We start from the raw sequence: 21,945 nt of genomic DNA, 5'->3' as shown, positions 1-21,945 counted from the left end.
CCATGTAAATTTGTCCACATATTTTTGTTTCAAATATGACAATCTCTTGAGTAAAGAATTGTTTGAATTGGTGCATCCTTTAACCACATCCATTTTTTAAACAAAGAAAACCAGCATGTTGTGCATGTACCACACCATGTGTAGCATGGATAATTGGACAGCTTAGATTTGGGGAATTCTCTCCATGAGGTTGTTAAGAAAAGCTTTGTGGATAAACTGTTCAAATAAATTATAACTTCTCTTTTACAGTAACATATCAGAAGCAAGAGAGAAGAAAACCCTGAATGACAGCAGCAGAGGCAGAGCTCCCGGCAAGGCTGTGCCAAGTCATTCCTCACTCGACGGTCATAACAAGTTATGACACAGCCAGAAAGTCCCAGCAATGCGAAAAACAGGAGAGCACCTGAAAGTTTGCCGAAATAGTTTTCTTAAAAACCAAGTGATTTTCAGGTAGTGACAATCTTAAATCCATCATAGAGCTTGTGTGTTACCACAGATATAGTAAAATCTGGTTGGACTTTGAAAACCCCACATCAAACGTAGCCAATCCTTTTGATAGTGATCGATGCAGTAGACTGAATAAGAAAGTGAGAGAATGATCTGCTCAAAATAAGATACATCTTAGACATGCATACTTGATGTGACATCTTACCTTTGCACATGAACTACTTTATGTAGCGTAGTCAAGAAAGATTTATGAGGTATGATGCCTGAGTAGCTAGCAAAGGCAACTGAAAAAATTCTCCTGCTAGTTCATTTTCTGTCAACATATTCCAACTAGCAGTTCTTCAGGAATGGAAAATTTTCAGAAATTAAAAACAAGCCCCATGAAAATGCTGCTCGCTAACCAGCCAGATAAAAATATAAAATCTCTTCCCCAAAAAAGATTGTGAAGTAAGCAGAGATCTTTTTACACAGTATGCTCTAGAACATGGACGTCTCTTCCCCAAAAAAGATTGTGAAGTAAGCAGAGATCCTTTTACACAGTATGCTCTAGAACATGGATGATCCTAACTTCTGATAAAACCTTATGTTTCAATCATGCCCATATATGCATCACCTGAAGCTATTTTTCAAGAATAAAAATTCTATTAAGGGCACCTCAATAATAATCACCGCTAAAGTAATACACTGAAATCTCACCACATTAGAACCACAATCAACAACTCCCTCACTCTCTGTTCAAATGACATGTCAATTTCCTAGGGCTCGGGATGTGTGGAGGAGAGCTCTTAGGTTGTAATTCCACAGCACTTGCTGCAATATGATATTGACCCGGGGAGCAGTAGTGTGGATCACAGACACAGGACCCACTTGTGAATATGAAAACTTCCAAGGGAGCATAGCCTAGGTCATCAGATAACATATCAGCAGTTGAGAGTCATCCAATATTCCCACTTTTCTCAGACAGAGTGGACTGCAGGTCATTGCCACAAACCAGAACTCATTGGTGGGATCCTTGCTTTCTATATCTGGACAATGAGGTATAGTGAGACTAAAGAACAGCAACATATCTCTACTTTGGGGATCCTCACTTATATGTTGACAGAGGTCATTCACACTCACAGAGGCAGATTGGAAAGATGGGAGAGATTCAGATCACGTGAGTAGGTGAGGTGAGGCCTTCTTACATACCTGGGAGTCCTTTCACTTAGGGATCCCAAAAGGTCATAAGATGAAGAACCTGAAACCAAAGACCCCACCTAGAATGAACACCTACATCTGATTATGAATTTGACCCAAATGCAAGAGCTGTGAGTTCAAATAGCTCACCCTCTTGTACTTCCGGCCCAAAAAAGTGATTGACCTGCCAATCAAGCACCAAAATTGAATGCTCAAATCATGATATTCGGAGAAAAAGGAGCGCTATCAATGAACTCACAGCCAACCAATGAAAATAGAAGTACCTAGAAATGAATATCTCTTCCCCTGTTTACTAGAGAGAAAAAGGATACATCAAGCTCACAAGGCTCAACTAAGAAAAATGTTCACTAGCTGACTCGTTATAAGGGAAAATGATAGCCATGCTCTCATCCTAATACACTAGTCTGGGTCCCAATCTTGGTAAACCAAACCTAGCTAAATCATGGTCCCTGATTAAGAGGATGATCAGGACATACAAGGCAAAGAGACTCATCCATGACAAAAACATAGACACAAGGATATTTCTTTGGCTTTGGCTCACAAGCAACAATATCCATCTTGCCACCCAAAGTGTCACCTATAAGATCAACCCTCAATAGACTCTCTCAATCAGCATGCATGTCACGACGAGGACACAAAATTTTATTGCTTTGCTTAGCATTTGATTAAAATTTAATCAAATGTGCTAATGTGACTTATACATGTGAGGTGCAAGTCAATTATTTCACAGTGTGGGACCTAGTACCCCGAGATATCAACAAAGGCAAAAGTTGTAATAAGTTATATCTGGCAGGTACTAGGTGATACTCAATGTCAAATTTTGGCCCAGGTGACAATAGAGACTAGGCATTAATTAATTAATTAATTAATGACATTCTAAGGATCAATAACTCCTCAAGGATACTTGGAAGAAAAATTGGCCTAGCCAATTTGATTATTGGCTGGTGAAATTGATTTTTTGAGCACTAGAATAATTATTAAATTAATTTTCAGAATTAATATATTCTGAAAATTAATTTAGTAAGTTGAATAATGTTGGAAAATGGGATTAGAAGGCTGCCAAGCAAAACTTGCCCATACAAGTGAAAAAACGTTTTTAGGGGCTAGTGAAAGTCTATTCCAGCCATTGTGAGAGAAAAGAAGGCTATTAGAGAGCAAGGAGAAGCTACTGATGTGATTTACAACCACCAAGGATCAGTCCTACAACATATGACAACAGTTTGGAGCCCTCCAAGAGCAGATGACAATAGCCCAAGGTCCTTTTAGTGCACATGACAACATACAGGTGGGGGCAATAGTCTTTCTAGTGGTCCTAAGCTGTAGGTGACAACTTCCATAGCTGTTTGAGTAGGGCAACAGCAATTTTTCACTGTGTCTTGCAATGAAACTCTGAAATTTCTCTCTCTGCAGCATTTTGTCTCATCCCCTGACCATCTCTCAAGTTATCTCAGGATTCTAGTAGTTTGAGCCATCAAAGGAAGAGATTTCAGTCAATCTCTATTGTAAACCCTAATTCACAGTAAAAATTAAGCTTCTAACAGCCACCTTGCGATGTGTACTTAGAATCAAAGGCCTAGGACTTGAATTCCAACAACTGAAATTAATGCCTTCTACTTTCCAAAGCAGATGCACAACTCCTTTGTGCCTTTGAGGTATCTTATAATACCTTTCACTACATCCCAATGCTTCTTGCCAGGGGTTGCCATGTATCTGTTAACTACTCCCACTGCAAAGGCAATGTCAAGACGTGTAGCAACCATAGCATACATCAAACTGCCAACAACTAAAGCATATGGTATCTTGGCCATTTCAGCCTTCTCATCATCAGATGTAGGGCTATCCTCTGCACTAAGTTTCACATATGGAGGCAATGAAACCCCAATTGTTTTTCCCCCCTCCATATTGAAACGCTGCAAAACTTTCAAGATATACTCCTGCTGAGATAGATAGAGTAAGCCTTTCGATCTATCTCTTAGTATTCGCATGCCAAGAATGTGACTTGCATCACCAAGATTCTTCATGTCAAAGCTGCCATGAAGACTTTGCTTCAATGAATCCAAGGCATGAGTATCCCTACCAGAAATCACCATATCATCAACATACAAAACCAAGATAATCAAGCTGCCATCTACTGCCTTCTTGGTGTACAAGCAGTGATCCACTTGACTTCAATGAAAGCCTTGGGACTGCATGAATGTATCAAACTTATGATACCATTCTCTTGGTGCTTGTTTCAGCCCATACAAAATCCTTTTGAGTTTACATACCATTTTTTCTTTCCCTTGTTCAACAAACCCTTCAAGCTGCTGCATATATATATCTTCATGCAAATCACCATATAAAAACGCAGTCTTTACATCCAATTGTATAAGCTCCATATCCATATCCTCAACTGCAACCGAGCCCAAAATGGTTCTCAATGTAGCCATCTTAACTACAGGAGAAAATCTCATCAAAGTCAGTTCCGTGCTCCTGATTGTACCCCTTTGCAACTAATCTTGCTTTGTACTTTGGTGAGAAACCAAAAGTGACCTTCATCTTGTAAACCCATTTGCGTGGAAGGGTTTTTTGCCCTTTAGGCAACTGCACTAAGTCCCAAGTGCCATTTTTTTCAAGAGATTCTCTCTCTGACAACATGGTTTTATACCATTTCTTGCTGTCCTGTCTATCCATTGCTTCCTTGAAGCAAGACGGTTCACCACAGTCTGTCAACATGACATAATCAACCACATTAATTGCACCAGGAACAAATCTGTCACGTTGTCTAGTAGCCCTAGACGATCTTCTAACCCAATGGTCATTGTTTGCTGGCTGTTCTTGCAAATTTCCATTTTCAGCATGCTGTCCTGGCATTTCAGCCTGCAAATCAGCATTAACAGCTTGCTATCCTGGCTATTCCTACACATGTAATGGCTCATTTTCATGGGCAGTAGCTAGCTGATCATTTCCAACATCATTCTCTACATTTACAGGTTCATTTACAGCAGGTGTTTGCTGTTGTACGGTGGGCACATTTTGCTGTCCAAAAGGTATTTCTTCCCGGAATACAACCCTACAGACCTCCTCAGTCTTTTCGGACTGTTTGTGCATGCGATATTCTCGGAAGATAATGTCATTGTTACGTACTACTTTCCTTTTCTCGGGGTCCCACAATCTATACCCCATTTCACCCTCATAACCATATCCTAGGAAAATGCATTTACAAGACTTTGGCTCAAGTTTGCTGCATTTATATTTACGAATGTGCACAAAAGCCTCACAGCCAAACACTTTCTGATGAGCATATAAAGGTGGCTTGCCCGACCACGCTTCTTGGGGAACTTCCCTCCCCCTCCAAAGACTTGTTTGGTGACCGATTAATCAAGTGAACGGCTGTCATAACAGCCTCTGCCCAAAAACCATGGGATAATGCAGCATGAGACAGCATCGTATGGACCTTATCCTGTATGGTCCGATTCATATGCTCTGCAACTCCATTTTGGGGCCGATTATGAGGGGCAATGAGCTTCCTCTTTATCCCTTTGTTGTCACAAAATGCCTGAAAGGCCTGGACACATATTCCCCACCATTGTCAGAACGAAGACACTTAAGTATCTTATCTGTTTGATTTTCAGCCAATGCCAAGAATTTTTTAAACTTGTCAAGCACTTCATCCTTGCTACAAATAGAGTAAACCCATACTTTCAGTGTAGCATCATCAACAAAGGTGACAAAATATTTATTTCCCCCTAAAGATAATCCTAGCATTTGACATATATCCGAATGTACTAACTCTAGAGGAGAAGATTTCAAAGAAAGAGACTTTTTGTGAGACGTCTATGCATGTTTGCCATAAATGCAATGATCACAATGCTCAAAATCAGCATAACAAAGACAAGGCAAGTAACCCAAACGAGAAAGCACCTTCATTCATGTTTGACTCATGTGTCCCAACCGGCCATGCCACAAGGAAACGCTTGGCTGCTCGGTCACGGCAACAACATGGTCACGCACACTAGATACATAAAGTGGATACAAAGGATCACTCTTGCAACCTCTGGCAATCACTCTTGATTCCTTACAGATCTTTCATTTTCCATCACCAAAGGTGATATGAAAACCATCATCATCTAGCTGCCCTGTGCTAAACAATCTCTTCATGAGCTGAGGCACCACATGCCGTAGATGCTAAAGTCTAAAGACAGAGCCATACTGAAACTGTAACTACATACTGCCAATACCTGCAATCTCACATGCATAGTTGTCCCCAAGATGGACAACACCAAGTCGACCCCCTGTATAGGCAGAGAGCCACTCACGATGAGGGGTGACATGAAAGGAAGCACCTGAATCGAGAATCCAAGTATGCATGTCATCATCTGTATCTGCAAGTAAAGCATGTGCTACAAAGTGTGAAGAAATAAAGAGTACATCACTCCCACTATCACTGTCATGACTAACTACATTCGCCTCTTCAATTTTTACACTACTCTTCTTAGGCTGACTATCCTTTTTCTCTTCCTTGCTATCATCTGTCTTCTTATCTTTTCCTTTCTCTTTCTTCCATTTGTAGCAGTCATGTTTAAAGTGACCCTTCTTGCCACAATGATGGCATTCAACATCTTTGCCACGTGATTTATTGCGTCCCTTGTCATCATATTTGCCCTTTTGCTGTGATCTGCCCCTAGTATCCAAAACACTCGAAGACTTATTGGATGCATTGTTCTACCGATTCATCTCTTCCATAAGTAGAGCACTCTCTACATTAGCATACAAAAGGATTACATTAGAATTGCTCATAGCAATCCTGAATGTATCCCAACACTCTGGTAGAGTGCAAAGCAAGAAAGTAGCCTTAAATTACTCATCAATCATGAACTTCAAGGCAACCAACTAGCTGAAAATGGAGTTACTCACTCAGGTGAGTTGTAAACGCCCCGAACAACGTAGTATGCTTAACAATTATGATATTCGCTTGTTTTCGAGACTTAATATAAAAGAGAATGAACACTTAAAGCTGAAAATGAAAATTACTCACAAAATTACAGCCATGAAAATGTAAAAGTAATGGAGACAAGATTGAGGGTTGAAGATGGGCAACCCCTCCCCCCCCCCCTGTCAGAGATCATAGCCTGTTTACAGGCAGCAGGTGCAGGCAGCAGCTGCACAGTCCAGCTGGACAGTCGGACTGTGCAGTCGGACTGCCACGTGGCAGTCCGACTGCCTGCAGCCACTTATTCCAGGCTGCGCCCCAGTTTTGAGCCCCGTTCTAGGTGATTTTTCGCCTATTTATTGCTGACGTTTTCAGCAGTCTGCCCACTATTCTCTGTCGCAGATTACAGACCGGTGCCGTGCAGATCTCTGTCTCTGTTCGCAGATTTCTGACAGCAGACAGTGCAGACTGCAGCAGACTTCGAGGTGGACAGCAGGTCGCATCGTCGAGGTGGAGACACGCAGTCCAGCGCACTGCGCCCGTGTATATCTTTGTATTCAGCATTCTTTATACAGCAGATCTTCAGTGTACACTGTCTCTTTCTCTCCCTTCTCTCTCTGCGTTCTCTCTCTCTCAGTCCTATGCTTCCGCACCGCTGCACTCTGACATGGTATCAGAGCAGTTTTTGAGGGCTGACTGAGCGCAGAATCAACCTGAAGAGGAGTTTCCATCGCGACACAAATTTGCGTTTTTTGCGTTTAAGGGCAGACAGGAGGGCTGCGCCTTGGAACAAGGCTGAAACGAGTGTGGGCGCACAGGAAAGGAGTACAGGTGGTGGATTTGCTGCTGTTTACTGCTGTTTGTCGCGGAGAAAGTTTGAGTTTTCAACCTAAAAGTGCAGGTTTTGCTTTTTCATCGCCTCCGGCGGGTGAAGGAGCTTCGGGACGCTGAAGAGCCTTAGCAGGCTGAGTCTACTCAGTCAGAGGGGGCTGCTTTTGCGTTTGAGAAGGCATTGCAGGTAAAGATGTCTACAGAGATGGACTTGGAGTTCCAGGCGATTATGGACCGGAAGGTGCCTGTCCTACCGGCTCTTCCTACAGATCAGAAGCTCGACGGCGACAACTACCGCATTTGGCGCGTTATGATGTTGGCCATTCTGGAGTCCTATGATTTGGCGGAGTTGGTACAGGAAGATATTGACCGGCCTTCGGTAAGAGATGAGTCCAAACTCTCTTCCGATGCTCGTGCGGAGCTGGCCAGGGCCCAGTCTCATTGGGACAAACTGAATGCCAGGATTCGATCCTTTCTCTTCCTATCATGCACTACAGCCGTGATCGCTCACATCGAGCACTTGACTGTGGCTCGTGAGATATGGCTGGAGCTTGATCAAATGTACAATCGGATGACCCTGATGAAGAGGGTTTCTTTGGAGGTACAGATGCGGACCTTGTCCGTCAATAAGTCTTCTTCGCTAAGGGAACACATTAACAAGCTAAGGCAGCTACAGATGCAGGTTCAGAATGCGGGGAAGCCGATCTCCTCCGAAGACATGGCGATTACACTTTTGTCCCAGTTGCCGCCACGATTCGGTACATTTTACTCTGCCCTTATTGCTTCGGGGCGAGAGTCTACTCTTCGGTGGGAGGAGTTGGTTCCTATGGTCTTGGACCAAGAGGAACAGTTAAAGGGACAGAATGCTTCCAAGACGGAGGCGTTGACAGGTCAAGCCTCTCAGAAGAAGGGGAAGGACCAAAAGAAGAAGAAGGGGGATAACAAGTCCAAGAAGGACAAGGAGAAGGACAAGGACAAAGACTCCACATGCCATATTTGTGGAAAGACTGGCCATTGGAAGAAGGATTGCCCTGACAAAGACTCGAAGGACACCAAGAAGAAGGACACCAAGGATTCTGGAGCGGTGGCTGCACCCTCATCAGCTGCATTTCTACATCTAGTTGTCATTGAGGACGCTTCACCGAATGCTTCTGATGCTGCGATGGCGGCTTCCCAATCTCGAGAGTGGATTATTGATAGTGGTGCCTCACGGCACATGACTCCTTCATCAGATGGTGTTGCCCAGCTGCGACCTTCGCGTGGGCAGGTTCTCATTGGAGACAGCTCTTCAGTTTCTATTGCAGGTCGGGGTAAGATGCAGCTTATTCCGGATGGACGAGGTGGCACCCATACTTCAGAGGTTTTGCATGTACCAGGATTGGGGTACCATCTCCTTTCAGTCCATAAGATTTGTTCCCTTGGTCTTCTGGTGGAGTTTGACAGTTCTACAGTGCGAGTCCTTGATCGTGAATCGAGGAAGGTTCTATCATCTGGATATGAGGAGAACGGCATTTACAAACTAAAGTCTTCCACTGCCCTCTCTACTCTTCTTCTTACCTCACAGTCACAGTCTGAATTATGGCATGCTAGGTTTGGTCACCTGAACTATGACTATCTTCGGAAGGCGTCACGGGGACAGCTTGTTCGAGGGTTGCCGGATATAGTGGTGAGCCAGCAGCCATGTGTCTCCTGCATAAAGGGGAAGCAGCATAGGGACGCCATTCCCCACACCGCTTCGCGGCGGTCTACTTCACCGATGGAGTTAGTATCTACGGATCTATGTGGCCCTATGAGGAATGAGTCCCTGCGTGGGAGCTCGTACTTCATGCTGATCGTGGATGACTATAGCAGGATGACATGGGCCTACTTTTTGGCACTAAAATCAGAAGCTTTCTCGCACTTCAAGGATTGGCTTCTCTTTGAGGAGAACCGATCAGGCCGGAAGTTGAAGACCTTGCGATCCGACAAGGGAGGTGAATTTGTCTCTAATGAATTTGCTCGGTTTTGTGCAGATAGAGGAGTTCACCAGGAGTTTGCCAATACGAATACTCCACAAGAAAATGGTATTCTCGAACGGAAGAACCGCAGTGTGATCGAGATGGCGCGCACCATGATGGAGCACCGACAGACCCCCCAGGTTCTGTGGGCCGAGGCTGTGGCTACTGCAGTCCACATCCTTAACCGATCTCCTACTTCGGCCGTGGAAGGGATGACTCCATTTGAGGCGTATTTTGGGTCGAAGCCAGATGTTTCTTACTTTCGGGTCTTTGGGTGTGATGCCTATGTTCACATTCCCAAAGGTCACCGTGACAAATTCGAAGCGGCTTCCCGCAAACAGGTATTTGTTGGCTACAGCTCCCAGTCCCAAGGCTACCGACTCTTTGATCCCGTCAAGCGGGATGTATATACGAGCCGTGATGTGCGGTTTGTGGAGGTTCCGGCTTCTTCAACGGGGGAGGAGCATCCCGTTCTTGGAGATCCAGGGGAGAGTTTGGCTCCTTCTACACTTCCACTGGAGCCTGTGCCGTTTGATTATGATTCTGTTTCTGACACAGAGTCTACTGTTCCACCAGATCCTTCTGAGGAGTTACCACCGGTGGACATTCCAGAGTCTTCTACTGATGGAGAACGACGAGGGGAGGTTCGGCCTCCTCCTCGCTGGGCCCGTGACACACTCCGTGATTCAGGGATCGAGGGGGTTCCTGAGGAGTGGGGACCGCAGGATGGTCCGCGGCGGTCACGGAGGCACCAGGCGCATTCTTCGGAGCTTGTGTGCTCCAATTATTGTTTGATGTCCCGAGTTATGCAGGATCGAGAGCCCACCTCCGTGAAGGAGGCTTTACAGTCCGCCCCATGGAAGAAAGCTATGGAAGCTGAGTTGGAGGCTATTGAGAGGAATGGCACTTGGTCACTTGTGCCACGCCCCCCGAAGAAGAAGGTGATTGGAGTCAAGTGGGTCTTCAAGACCAAATATCTCAGTGATGGTACTTTGGATAAGCACAAGGCTCGCCTTGTTGCTAAGGGTTTTGCCCAGCGCCCAGGGATTGACTGTCATGACACCTTTGCCCCTACAGCTCGTATGGCAACCATTAGAGCTGTTCTTGCTTTGGCTGGCCATAGGAGATGGCCTGTTTATCAGCTGGATGTGAAGTCGGCCTTCCTGAATGGTGATTTGAAGGAGGAGATCTACGTTGAGCAGCCTCCTGGCTTTGGTTCTTCAGATGGGAAAGTCTACAGGTTGAAGAAGGCCCTGTATGGTCTCAAGCAGGCCCCGCGAGCTTGGAACGAGAAGATTGATTCGTTCCTCCAGACTCAGTTGGGATATCGGCGGTCCAAGGCCGATCCGCAGCTGTATGTTCACACTTCCGAGGATGGTTGTGTGCTGTTTGTATTATATGTTGATGATTTGATTGTCACAGGTGATGATGCACAGCAGGTCCAGGAGACAAAGTCAGCTTTACATCGGACGTTCGAGATGACGGATTTGGGGCTACTCCATTTCTTTTTAGGACATGAGATTTTTCAGTCTCAGAGGGGGATCTTTCTCTCCCAACAGAGATATGTACAGGAACTCTTGGTGTCTTTTGAGATGGAAGATTGTCGGGCCCTCTCTACTCCTATGGATCCGAACTGGAAGGCCACTTCCCACTCAGCTTCTCCTTTGGCGGATGCTTCCCGCTATCGACAGTTGATAGGGTCTTTGATTTGGCTTCTCAACACCAGGGTTGATTTATGTTTTGCTGTTGGGCTCTTGGCAGGGTTCATGAGTGAACCTAAGACGGTGCATTGGCAGGCTGCTCAGAGGATACTTCGGTATCTGAGGGGGACGTCTGATTTGGGGATTCATTACCCCGCAGGGATAGATGGGTCAGATCTTGTACTTGCAGGTTGGAGCGACTCGGATTGGGCCGGTGACGTGGACCACAGGCGGTCTACAACAGGTTACTGCTTTACTTTGGGTGCAGGTGTCATTTCTTGGAGTAGCAAGAAGCAGCCCACGGTAGCCCTTTCGTCTACTGAGGCGGAGTATCGGGCCGCGTCTTCCACCACATGCGAGGTTGTGTGGCTTCGGAGACTGTTGGAGGAGCTTGGGTGCCCCCAGACTCGTCCTACATTGCTGCGATGTGACAATGAGAGTTGCATTGCCTTGGCAAGGAATCCTGTTTTTCATGCCCGGACGAAGCACATTGAGATCCAGTACCACTTCATCCGAGAAAAGCTTTTGGATGAGACCATCACTGTGGAGTATTGCAAGACGGAGGATAATCTTGCGGATTTGTTTACGAAGGCGCTTCCTCAGGCTCTACTTCGGCAACATTCCAGATCCCTCAGGCTTTTGCCCTGTCCAGGCTCTGAGAGGGGGTGTCAGAGATCATAGCCTGTTTACAGGCAGCAGGTGCAGGCAGCAGCTGCACAGTCCAGCTGGACAGTCGGACTGTGCAGTCGGACTGCCACGTGGCAGTCCGACTGCCTGCAGCCACTTATTCCAGGCTGCGCCCCAGTTTTGAGCCCCGTTCTAGGTGATTTTTCGCCTATTTATTGCTGACGTTTTCAGCAGTCTGCCCACTATTCTCTGTCGCAGATTACAGACCGGTGCCGTGCAGATCTCTGTCTCTGTTCGCAGATTTCTGACAGCAGACAGTGCAGACTGCAGCAGACTTCGAGGTGGACAGCAGGTCGCATCGTCGAGGTGGAGACACGCAGTCCAGCGCACTGCGCCCGTGTATATCTTTGTATTCAGCATTCTTTATACAGCAGATCTTCAGTGTACACTGTCTCTTTCTCTCCCTTCTCTCTCTGCGTTCTCTCTCTCTCAGTCCTATGCTTCCGCACCGCTGCACTCTGACACCCCCCCCCCCCGAAGGAATGTATTTCCGCTCCAACCCAAGTCCCTTAGGGAAGAGCTCAGTTACAATCAGCCTGAGAGTGAGGAGAAGTAATTCTCACTCTCACAAGATCATGCAAAGATGAACAAACACACATGCATTATCTATTATGCAATGATAAGAACTGATTTCTTTACAGTATGAGAGAAGAAAGAGGGGAAATCAGCCTTTCTCCATCGTTGATCAGCAGTACATGGATAGGGCTTGCTTCTTGTTGCTAAAATGGAAGAAAGAGCTCGAGAAGGAGGTGCTGTAATGAATTTACAGGCTTGTTGTCCTATAAAACAGCAGTGATAGAAGAGGGAATATGGAGGAATTTGATAATGCAAAAGTCGGGGATGATGATGGGGATGGATGGGGCCAGTTTCTGGCTATCTGTGGGTGCTGTACATGAGTTTACAGCAAAGAAAAATGATGCTGAATGAAGAAAAACGAGCTCTTATTTATAGGAGAGGGAAGAGCTAGTACAAAAGGGGAAAGTGGAATAGCACAAGACAAGTGTCCAGCCACATGTCATGAGATGTGACAAGTGGTGGGACACTTGGAAACTTGTGTGACAAGTGTCTTGACACTTGTCTCTTCTCTATGGCCTTCCTTTTTGGACTGAATACTGTCAAGAATAGAAACAACCAAATTTAGTAAGCACAGTCCGAGTACAAAATTTACTACTTTTAGAATGATATCCCTATTTTTTAGGACTAGCATTTTTAGGCTAATTCGAGGCTCCTAAAATTTAGGGACCTCCTAAAATTTAGAAACCCCCCCCCAATATGGGTGTCATATAAAAGCTTTTTCCGTGTACATCGCAAAAACGGTATCAGAATCTTCATGTGACTTTCCTATGCAAAGAAATGTGCATTTCAAGCTTTCAGCCCACACATGCACATTGTACAAGCATTTCATGATCATGCCATCTTGTTGATTGTAACTGTCTGTTCTGGCGGATCTAGCCCACACTTCAAGGCATCAATCCTTTCTGTGTGCGAGTCTAAACCTGATATGCGTGAGTTTTGGTCACAGGCGCCCAATCGAGCCATATAGGTGGAAGTGTGAACTATCTTTTCTCTAACCCACCGCGTGGGTCCACCATAACCTGTGACCACTCATCAGTGGCCAGCTCCAATGCACTTTTCTTTATATCTAATTAGTGCAAACGAAACAAATTTAATAAATCATTATATAGACAAATTAATGAAAAAGAATACAAATTCTGTTTCTATAGAGTTGTGACAGCCCTCTAGCTTTTATTCAACTGTCCTCAGCTGAAAAGCTTCTTGATATGGTAAAGAATATCTGGGTAATCCTTCATGAATTTTTCATCTACTCACTGTGCATCTGTTGTGGGTAGATTCTTGAATTTTAGTAAGAATTTTCGTGTCACAAGGCCACTTCTTGTGGTTCGATCCTTGTGAAACAAAATCTGTTCAGGTTCCAAGAGTTGCTTTGTTTCTTCAACTTCTAGGGGATCTTCAGTAATGGGTTCCTTTGGTTCTAGTCCTATGTAAGGTTTTAGCAAACTTACATGAAAAACATTGTGTATTTTCCAATGAGCAGGAAGCGCAAGTCGATAAGAAACTTCATTTATTTTCTCAATCACTTTGAAGGGTCCAAAGTATCTACTGGAGTGCTTTGGAAAAGATGAATTTTGACCGGAACCTTGTTTGAGCCTACTTTTATCAAACTTTAGCAAGACATATTGACATTTTTCAAAAGCCAAAGGTCTTCTTCGTTTATCTGCTTGCTTCTTTTGTCGCTCTTGGGTAACTTTGATAGTGGCTCGAACTTGATCCATTGCTGTTTTTAAATCTGAAGCAAACTCATCAGCAGCAAAAATCTTATCTTTAGAGCGAATAATTGGAGGAGGAATCACTTTACCCTGTACTATTTCATTTGGAGCTTTCCCTGTGGATGAGTGCACTGTATTGTTATAAGCAAACTCCAATAATGGAAGATATTTCTCCCATTGTGACTTATGTTCACTAACATAAGCTTTCAACATATCCAAAAGAGTGAGATTCATCACCTCTGTTTGGCCGTCAGTTTGAGGATGAAAAGATGAGAAGAACTTTAAAGTGGTTCCCAAGTTCTCAAATAAAGCACGCCAAAAGTTACTTGTGAATTTGGAGTCTCTATCTGAAATGATCTCAGAAGGCATACCATGTAATCTGAAGATATGTTGAATGAAAAGTCTTGCAGCTTGTGCGGATTTCAATGTTTTATGACATGGAATAAAATGTGATTGCTTGCTGAATCGATCAATTATGACCCAAATCATATCATGACCTTGAGGTGTTCTTGGAATACCTGAGATGAAATCCATTGTGATAGATTCCCATGGATCTTTGGGCGCACTAGAAGAGATTGCAACAATCCTGGAGTCTTCTACCTATCATACTTGGATTTTTGGCATACTAGACAAGCCTCAATGAAGTTATGTGTATCTCTTCGTAATATTGGCCAATAAAAGTAGCGCTCAATTGCACTTAGAGTGGCTGCCCTGCATAAGGGGGTTCATAACTTTCTTTAAGCACCTTTTCTCGAACAGGAAGAGTGACACAAAGGCGATTGTTCATGAGAAGGTAACCGTCTTTGATGGAATAATCTGGATGAGAACCTCCTTGCTGTAAATTTGACCAAATTGCTGCAAAAATCAGTATCTTTATCTTAAGTATTCTTCATCGTTTGAAAATCTTCATAATGAGCCACTGTAATAGTTGCAATGCGAGGCACTCTAGAAAGTGCATCAACAACTATATTTTGTTTCCCTGGAGTATACATAATTTGAAAATGAAACATAGACAAGAAATTTTCCCATCTTGCATGTTTCTCCTGCAAATGCTTTTGAGTCTTGAAATACTTCAAGCTCTGATGATCAATTTTAATAAGGAATTCATTGCCTAAAAGATAATGTTTCCATATCTTCAAAGTATAAACCACTGCTAAGAGCTCCTTTTCATAAATGTCATACCTTTTCTCCACATCATTTAGACGGCGGCTTTCAAAGGCTACGGCATGGCCTTCTTGATTTAGCACTGCACCAATACAATCATCGCAAGCATCTGCTTCCACCACAAATGGTTTTACCAAATCTGGAATGATAAGAACAAGTCCAAAAGTAAGAGCTGTTTTCAACCTTGTGAAGGCTGCCTTCTTTTTTTTCTTTCATTGGAAAGAGGTCTTCTTCTTTGTAAGGTCATGAAGTGGAGAAGCCATATGTGCAAAATGCTTGATGAAGCGGCAGTAATAAGAGCATAAGCCAAGAAACGATCGCACTTCATGTACATCATGAAGATGAGGCCATTCTTAGATTATCTTGATCTTTTCAGGATCCATCTGAATCCCTTCAGAAGAGATGACATACCCAAGGTAATTTATTTTATGCATGAAAAATTCACTCTTTTTACCATTTACCAAGAGTTGATTTTGTTGAAGTAATTGTAGAACAATCTCCAAGTGCTGATGATGCTCCTCTTCATTCTTGCTAAAGACAAGAATATCATCAAAGAAAGTACTGACATATTGTCGATGCTCTCTAAAGATGCGCTCCATCATTCGATTAAAGGTGGCTGGTGCATTGGTTACTCCGAAAGGAACCACCAAGAATTCATAAAGACCGTATGAAGTGCGGAAAGCAGTTTTGTGTACATCTTGTGGTATTACCCTAATTTGATGATAACCACTCTTTAGATCAATGTGGCTGAAAACCTTTGAGCCTCCTAGACGATCCAAAATGTCATCAATTCTGGGAATAGGAAACCGATTCTTCACAATGATTTTGTTGAGGGCTCGATAATCAATACACATCCTGAATGTGCCATCTTTCTTTTGAACAAGAAGAACCGGTGAACAAAATGGTGAGCTACTTGGCCTAATTACCCCACGGTTGAGTAGGCCTTCGACTTGCTTTCTGATTTCTTCTTGTTGAGGACGGCTCACACGGTATGGTGGAGGAGAACTGCCCGGAATAATATCAATATGATGGTCTTCTGGCCTTTCTGGGGGAAGCTGATAAGGAAGATCTTCCGAAAAACAATCTTTATACTTTTCCAAGAGCTGAAGTCGCTCTTGGTTTTTAGCATTCATATTATCTTTTACATCAATGACATAAAGCAAACAACATTGAACACAATTCTTAATTGCTCTAGAGACTTGCATATGGCTTACCATAGGTATGGTGTCTCCAGAAACTCCAGCTTGGATCTCGTACTTCTTGCATTTGTTGGTGAGTTCTACCTTCTTTTTCTGAGAGAAGATGGTTGAATCTACTCTATGATTCCAGGGCATGCCAAGAATCACATCGCAACCATCAAGGTCTCCGATACAGAAGGTATCTTCGTCACTGTAGCCTTGAATTTGAAACTTAAGCTTGCCAATGTAGGGTATCACAGTCTTCACTATGTCAACTTCATCGACATTTAAAGCTTGGCGAACTGCCGGAGTGTCCATCTCTTCATTCTTTAATCCAAGCTCTTTAGCTAATTGCAAGGAAATTACATTTTCATTCGCCCTAAGATCTATCAAGAATAGTGCTTGCTTACCTTGCAACTGTCCCCAAGCTTTTAATAATTTGCGCATCTCTAGAGTGTGAGTTGTGTTTGCAACTACATCACTCATAGCATTGATTTTCACTGGCGACTTAGGCTTGTTGTCAGAAACCTTGCTTTGTCCTTTGTTTGGACATTGCTTCGCTATGTGGCCTGTTTATCCACATTTAAAGCACTTCCCTTCTTTCATGAAGCGCTGCTTTTCTTCTTCGGAAAGTTGCTTTGCTTATGGGTATAGATTGGAGCGAAATTGAGGTGCATAGGGCTTCATCTTCTTTTGATTTGATGGCTGCTTTTGCCGCTGTTTTGTCCTTCATTTGGGGCTGAATACTCCTCATCATCAGCTACTCTCTTCTTATCATTCTTTTGGAATGATTTGTTGCCATTGTGCTCCATTTCCCATGTCTCAGCATGGTCAATGAGTTCCCTGAGACTAGAACAATGATAATGATTAGGAGCAGTACAAAGTTTAAAATGCAAACCTCCTTGAAACTTCCTAAGCTTTTCCGAACTGCTGATCTTCTTGAAATGTTGGACCTTCAAAAGTAGCTCCCAAAATCTCTTGGTATAGTCACCAAGTGACTCATTTTTCCTTTGCCAAAGCCGATCCCATTCCATTTTTACATCTCTTTTGAAATGAACAGAAAGAAATTGGCTTTGTATCATGCGAACAAAGGACCGCCATGATTTTGGAGCAGCATGATCATATTCCAATCCCGTCCACCAAGTATGGGCTAAGTCGGTCAAATGTAAAGCTGCAAACTTAATCTTTTCTTTTTCTTTATACTTGTTACGACCATACAAAATTTGAAATTAACGAATAAACATCAGAAGAAGATCAAGATTTCGGGAACCATCATATATACTGAACTTGATCTTCTTTTCAAGTTGAGATAGTAACTTAGTCTTCTTCTTCTTCTTATGCCTTCGTCCACGCCCGGATCTTGAGGTTGAAGATGAAGAAGTGCTTGATGGGGATGAAGATGGAGACAAGGGTGAAGAATGTCGACGCCTTTGACGATGATGAGGTCTTCCATGAGAAGGGTGTGACTCTTCGTCACTAGAAGAGGGTCCATCAGAGTAGGCGCCAGATGACTTTGAAGAAGAGGATGAGCTTCGACGTGATCTCTTTCTTTGTCTTGAAGTAGAATGGGACTGCCTCTTAGAAGTAGTTGGACTTCTTGATCGGCTCCTTTCATTGGTATGGCTTTGTCTCCTTGAAGCAGATGGGCTTCTTTCCTTGAATTCTTTGGGATTCTCAACTTTTTCTAGTTTGAGAAGTTGCTCACGAATTTCCTGATTCTCCTCTCTAAGACTTTGAATGACTTGAAGGATAGCACTTGACTGATCCATTGAGACTCTAAGAAAAATATGCTCAAGCACTCAATGCAAGGGCTGAAAAACAAACAAACTTATAATTATAAGCACTACCAGTGTTGGGGTGAGGACCGAGCCAAAGCTCTGATACCACTGTAAACGCCCCGAACAACGTAGTATGCTTAACAATTATAATATTCGCTTGTTTTCAAGATTTAATATAAAAGAGAATGAACACTTAAAGCTGAAAATGAAAATTACTCACAAAATTACAGCCATGAAAATGTAAAAGTAATGGAGACAAGATTGAGGGTTGAAGATGGGCAACCCCCGCCCCCCCCCCCCCCCCCCCGAAGGAATGTATTTCCGCTCAACTGGAGTCCCTTAGGGAAGAGCTCAGTTACAATCAACCTGAGAGTGAGGAGAAGTAATTCTCACTCTCACAAGATCATGCAAAGATGAACAAACACACATGCATTATCTATTATGCAATGATAAGAACTGATCTCTTTACAATATGAGAGAAGAAAGAGGGGAAATCAGCCTTTTTCCATCGTTGATCAGCAATACATGGATAGGGCTTGCTTCTTGTTACTAAAATGGAAGAAAGAGCTCGAGAAGGAGGTGCTGTAATGAATTTACAGGCTTAATGTCCTGTAAAACAGCAGTGATAGAAGAGGGAATATGGAGGAATTTGATAATGGAAAAGTCGGGGATGATGATGGGGATGGATGGGGCCAGATTCTGGCTATCTGTGGGTGCTGTACATGAGTTTACAGCAAAGAAAAATGATGCTGAATGAAGAAAAACGAGCTCTTATTTATAGGAGAGGAAAGAGCTAGTACAAAAGGGGAAAGTGGAATAGCACAAGACAAGTGTCCAGCCATATGTCATGAGATGTGACAAGTGGTGGGACACTTGGAAACTTGTGTGACAAGTGTCTTGACACTTGTCTCTTCTCTATGGCCTTCCTTTTTGGGCTGAATACTGTCAAGAATAGAAACAACCAAATTTAGTAAGCACAGTCAGAGTATAGAATTTACTATTTTTAGAATGACATCCCTATTTTTTAGGACTAGCATTTTTAAGCTAATTCGAGGCTCCTAAAATTTAGGGATCCCCCAATATGGGTGTCATATGAAAGCTTTTTCCGTGTACATCGCAAAAACAATATCAGAATCTTCATGTGACTTTCCTATGCAAAGAAATGTGCATTTCAAGCTTTCAACCCACACATGCACATTGTACAAGCATTTCATGATCATGCCATCTTGTTGATTGTAACTGTCTGTTCTGGCGGATCTAGCCCACACTTCAAGGCATCAATTCTTTCTGTGTGTGAGTCTAACCCTGATATGCATGAGTTCTGGTCACAGGCGCCCAATCGGGCCATATAGGTGGAAGTGTGAACTATCTTTTCTCTAACCCACCGGGTGAGTCCACCATAACCTGTGACCACTCATCAGTGGCGAGCTCCAATGTACTTTTCTTTAAATCTAATTAGTGCAAAGGAAACAAATTTAATAAATCCTTATATAGACAAATTAATGGAAAAGGATACAAATTCTGTTTCTATAGAGTTGTGACATGAGTAGACATTGTTGTACCCTCTTTCATATGCAAATCCATAAGCTTTTTCAGCCAATACACTTTGCTTGCAACACTCTTTTGTGCATACAGTTCTTCCAGTCTAGTCCATATAGCATATGCAGAATCCAAACCTTCAATGTTGAACAGCAAGGCATCAGAAATCAATAGTTCTATGGTTGAGTGTGCAAGCTCATTTAACTCATCCCAATCGTCTTGATCCATGTCCGTGGGCTTTGCCCCTTTGGTTTTGATCGGCTTTGCCTGCTTCTTTTGTAACAGGATATTGTAGCGCCTTCAAGATTCTTTATGTGCATCAAATTACTGCTGTCATTGCTGCCAGCCATGATTTTCAGCCCAAATGTGACAAAAAAAAACCAGCAAATGCAGGCCCAAATTGTCACCCAAGTGACCAAGGTACAAACAAGTACCAATTAGCAATAAATGACCACGCAGAAGCACAGATTTCAGATTTATAATTAAATTTTCAGAAGCACCAAACCATGTGCTACAGCATTATCCAACTGATTACAGCTGTTCCAAGGGCATATGCATCACATTACATGAGGAATCCCAAAATTTCGGCTGCAATTGCTGTTGTACATGTACCCACGGGCATAAAATTTGACACGAATAGTCAAAAGCCCCAAATTTTTGTGCTCAAAGCATCAAACACACATCTGCATTTCCTCTATCATGCATAGGACAGGCCAGTTTTGCCAAAATAGAGCAATTTCAGCAAAACCCCAAAATTTTACCAAGTGTTGATGTCCAAATTGTGCAGAATTCAACCTGCATGTACATAAAATCCCAAATGCCACACAGATTTTGCCCAAACTGCAAAAGCCCCAAATTGCACGGGGTCCAATATGTGCATCAATATCGAGAAATTGGGTAAATTTCAGCCCAATTTGCGCATGTACATGAAAAGCCCCAAATGTCAGGGACAAAATGTCACAAATTCCTGCAATTTCTGAGACAAATTTGCTTGTCCTGCATCACAATCCCCAAATCTGGGAAAAGCCCCAAATTTTATGGGTCCAATGTTGAGAAATTTCACTCAAATGAGCAAAATTTCAATAATTGCGGCGACATTCCCAAATCAAATGCGCACAATGTCTGCAATTTCTGACGCAGATGCCTCAATTTTGCATGAACAGTACTTAGTCTAGAGAAGCCCCAAATTTCTGGGACAAGATTGCACAAATCTGACCTTTTCTGCTTGTGTGCGCAAATGCCCGGCAAGGGAAGAAGGAAAAAAAAAAAAAACCAAGAATTTGCCAGAAAAATGACGAGAAGAAAAAAAATATCACGTCTGACGTTGACCCGTCAAGTCAAAACTAGTCACGCTGGCGTGAAGTCCCCCGCCATGAAGTTTGTGTTGTGTCGCATGACACTGACGACGTCTGCTGGCCTCCTCGCAATGACACCTGGTCGCCCAGTCACTCACGCCGCCTACTCGCTGGTCCTCGTCAGCTCCGCTGCCCACTCTGCCCACTGTGTCTAACTGGCAACTGTCGCCTATTCACGACCTGTCACCTATTCACAACCTGTTGCCCACGATGCCTGTAGCCCAACCTACAACTCCGACTCTGCCATTGACTCTTGCAAGACTGATGGAGTGTTAAGCACCTGGGCTCTGATACCAATTTGTAGAGACTGGTTACGCACGGAGATCGAGAGACAGTCATTACGCACAGTGAGAGACACAGAGAGTGATAGAGCAGAGTAGAGAGTGAGCACGTTTTTAGGTACAATGACGAGTGTGTATCTTTAGGTTTTTAGATAGATATATATGTATAAGTACAAGTGCTAAGGGTGTGTTCACACCGGAGCACATTTAAAAAGCACAAGGTCTTTATTTCCAACACAGTCGCCATGTCTTCCCCTACAGGCCAATCACCCGTATCCTCCTCTATGAAAGGACAGCTATCCCCTCATCCTGCTGCCGTCTATCAAGGGCCAAACGCCCCCCCTCTTGTATAGTGAAGAGGGTCCTAAGTGAAGCGCCGCCCACTCTACATGTCACCTGTAGGGGGATGCCTGCTGGTGAAAACCTACCAGCCCATACCTCCCTAGGCTCTATCAGCTCTCGTCTCGAGGGAGCAAGCCACTCCTAAGGTATTGCTGCATCTATCTCTCTTCTTCTCAACTCCACTCCTCTCTGGTAGCCTAATACTCATTGCAGTACCTCCTCGTCCACCGTTCTTTACACCTCCCGCCA

General features: G+C 43.5%; 1 protein-coding gene across 1 annotated transcript in view; it reads right to left on the bottom strand.

Annotated features, from left to right (window-relative positions):
* The window catches only part of LOC148033433 (RING/FYVE/PHD zinc finger superfamily protein), a 78,493-nt gene that overhangs the window by 10,757 nt on the left and 45,791 nt on the right, over positions 1–21,945 (bottom strand). The window contains exons 4-5 of the mRNA XM_087681358.1: positions 492–600; positions 280–403 (exon numbers count right to left, since the gene is read on the bottom strand). Coding sequence (XP_087537484.1) covers positions 280–403; positions 492–600 — 233 coding nt within the window. The remainder of the gene's footprint in view (positions 1–279; positions 404–491; positions 601–21,945) is intronic.

This window comes from Lygodium microphyllum, chromosome 7 (assembly GCF_053477565.2).
Source record: "Lygodium microphyllum isolate KBCC chromosome 7, Lygodium_microphyllum_v1.1.10, whole genome shotgun sequence".
Classification (NCBI taxonomy): Eukaryota; Viridiplantae; Streptophyta; class Polypodiopsida; order Schizaeales; family Lygodiaceae; genus Lygodium; species Lygodium microphyllum.
This window is presented reverse-complemented; position numbering and strand designations above follow the sequence as displayed.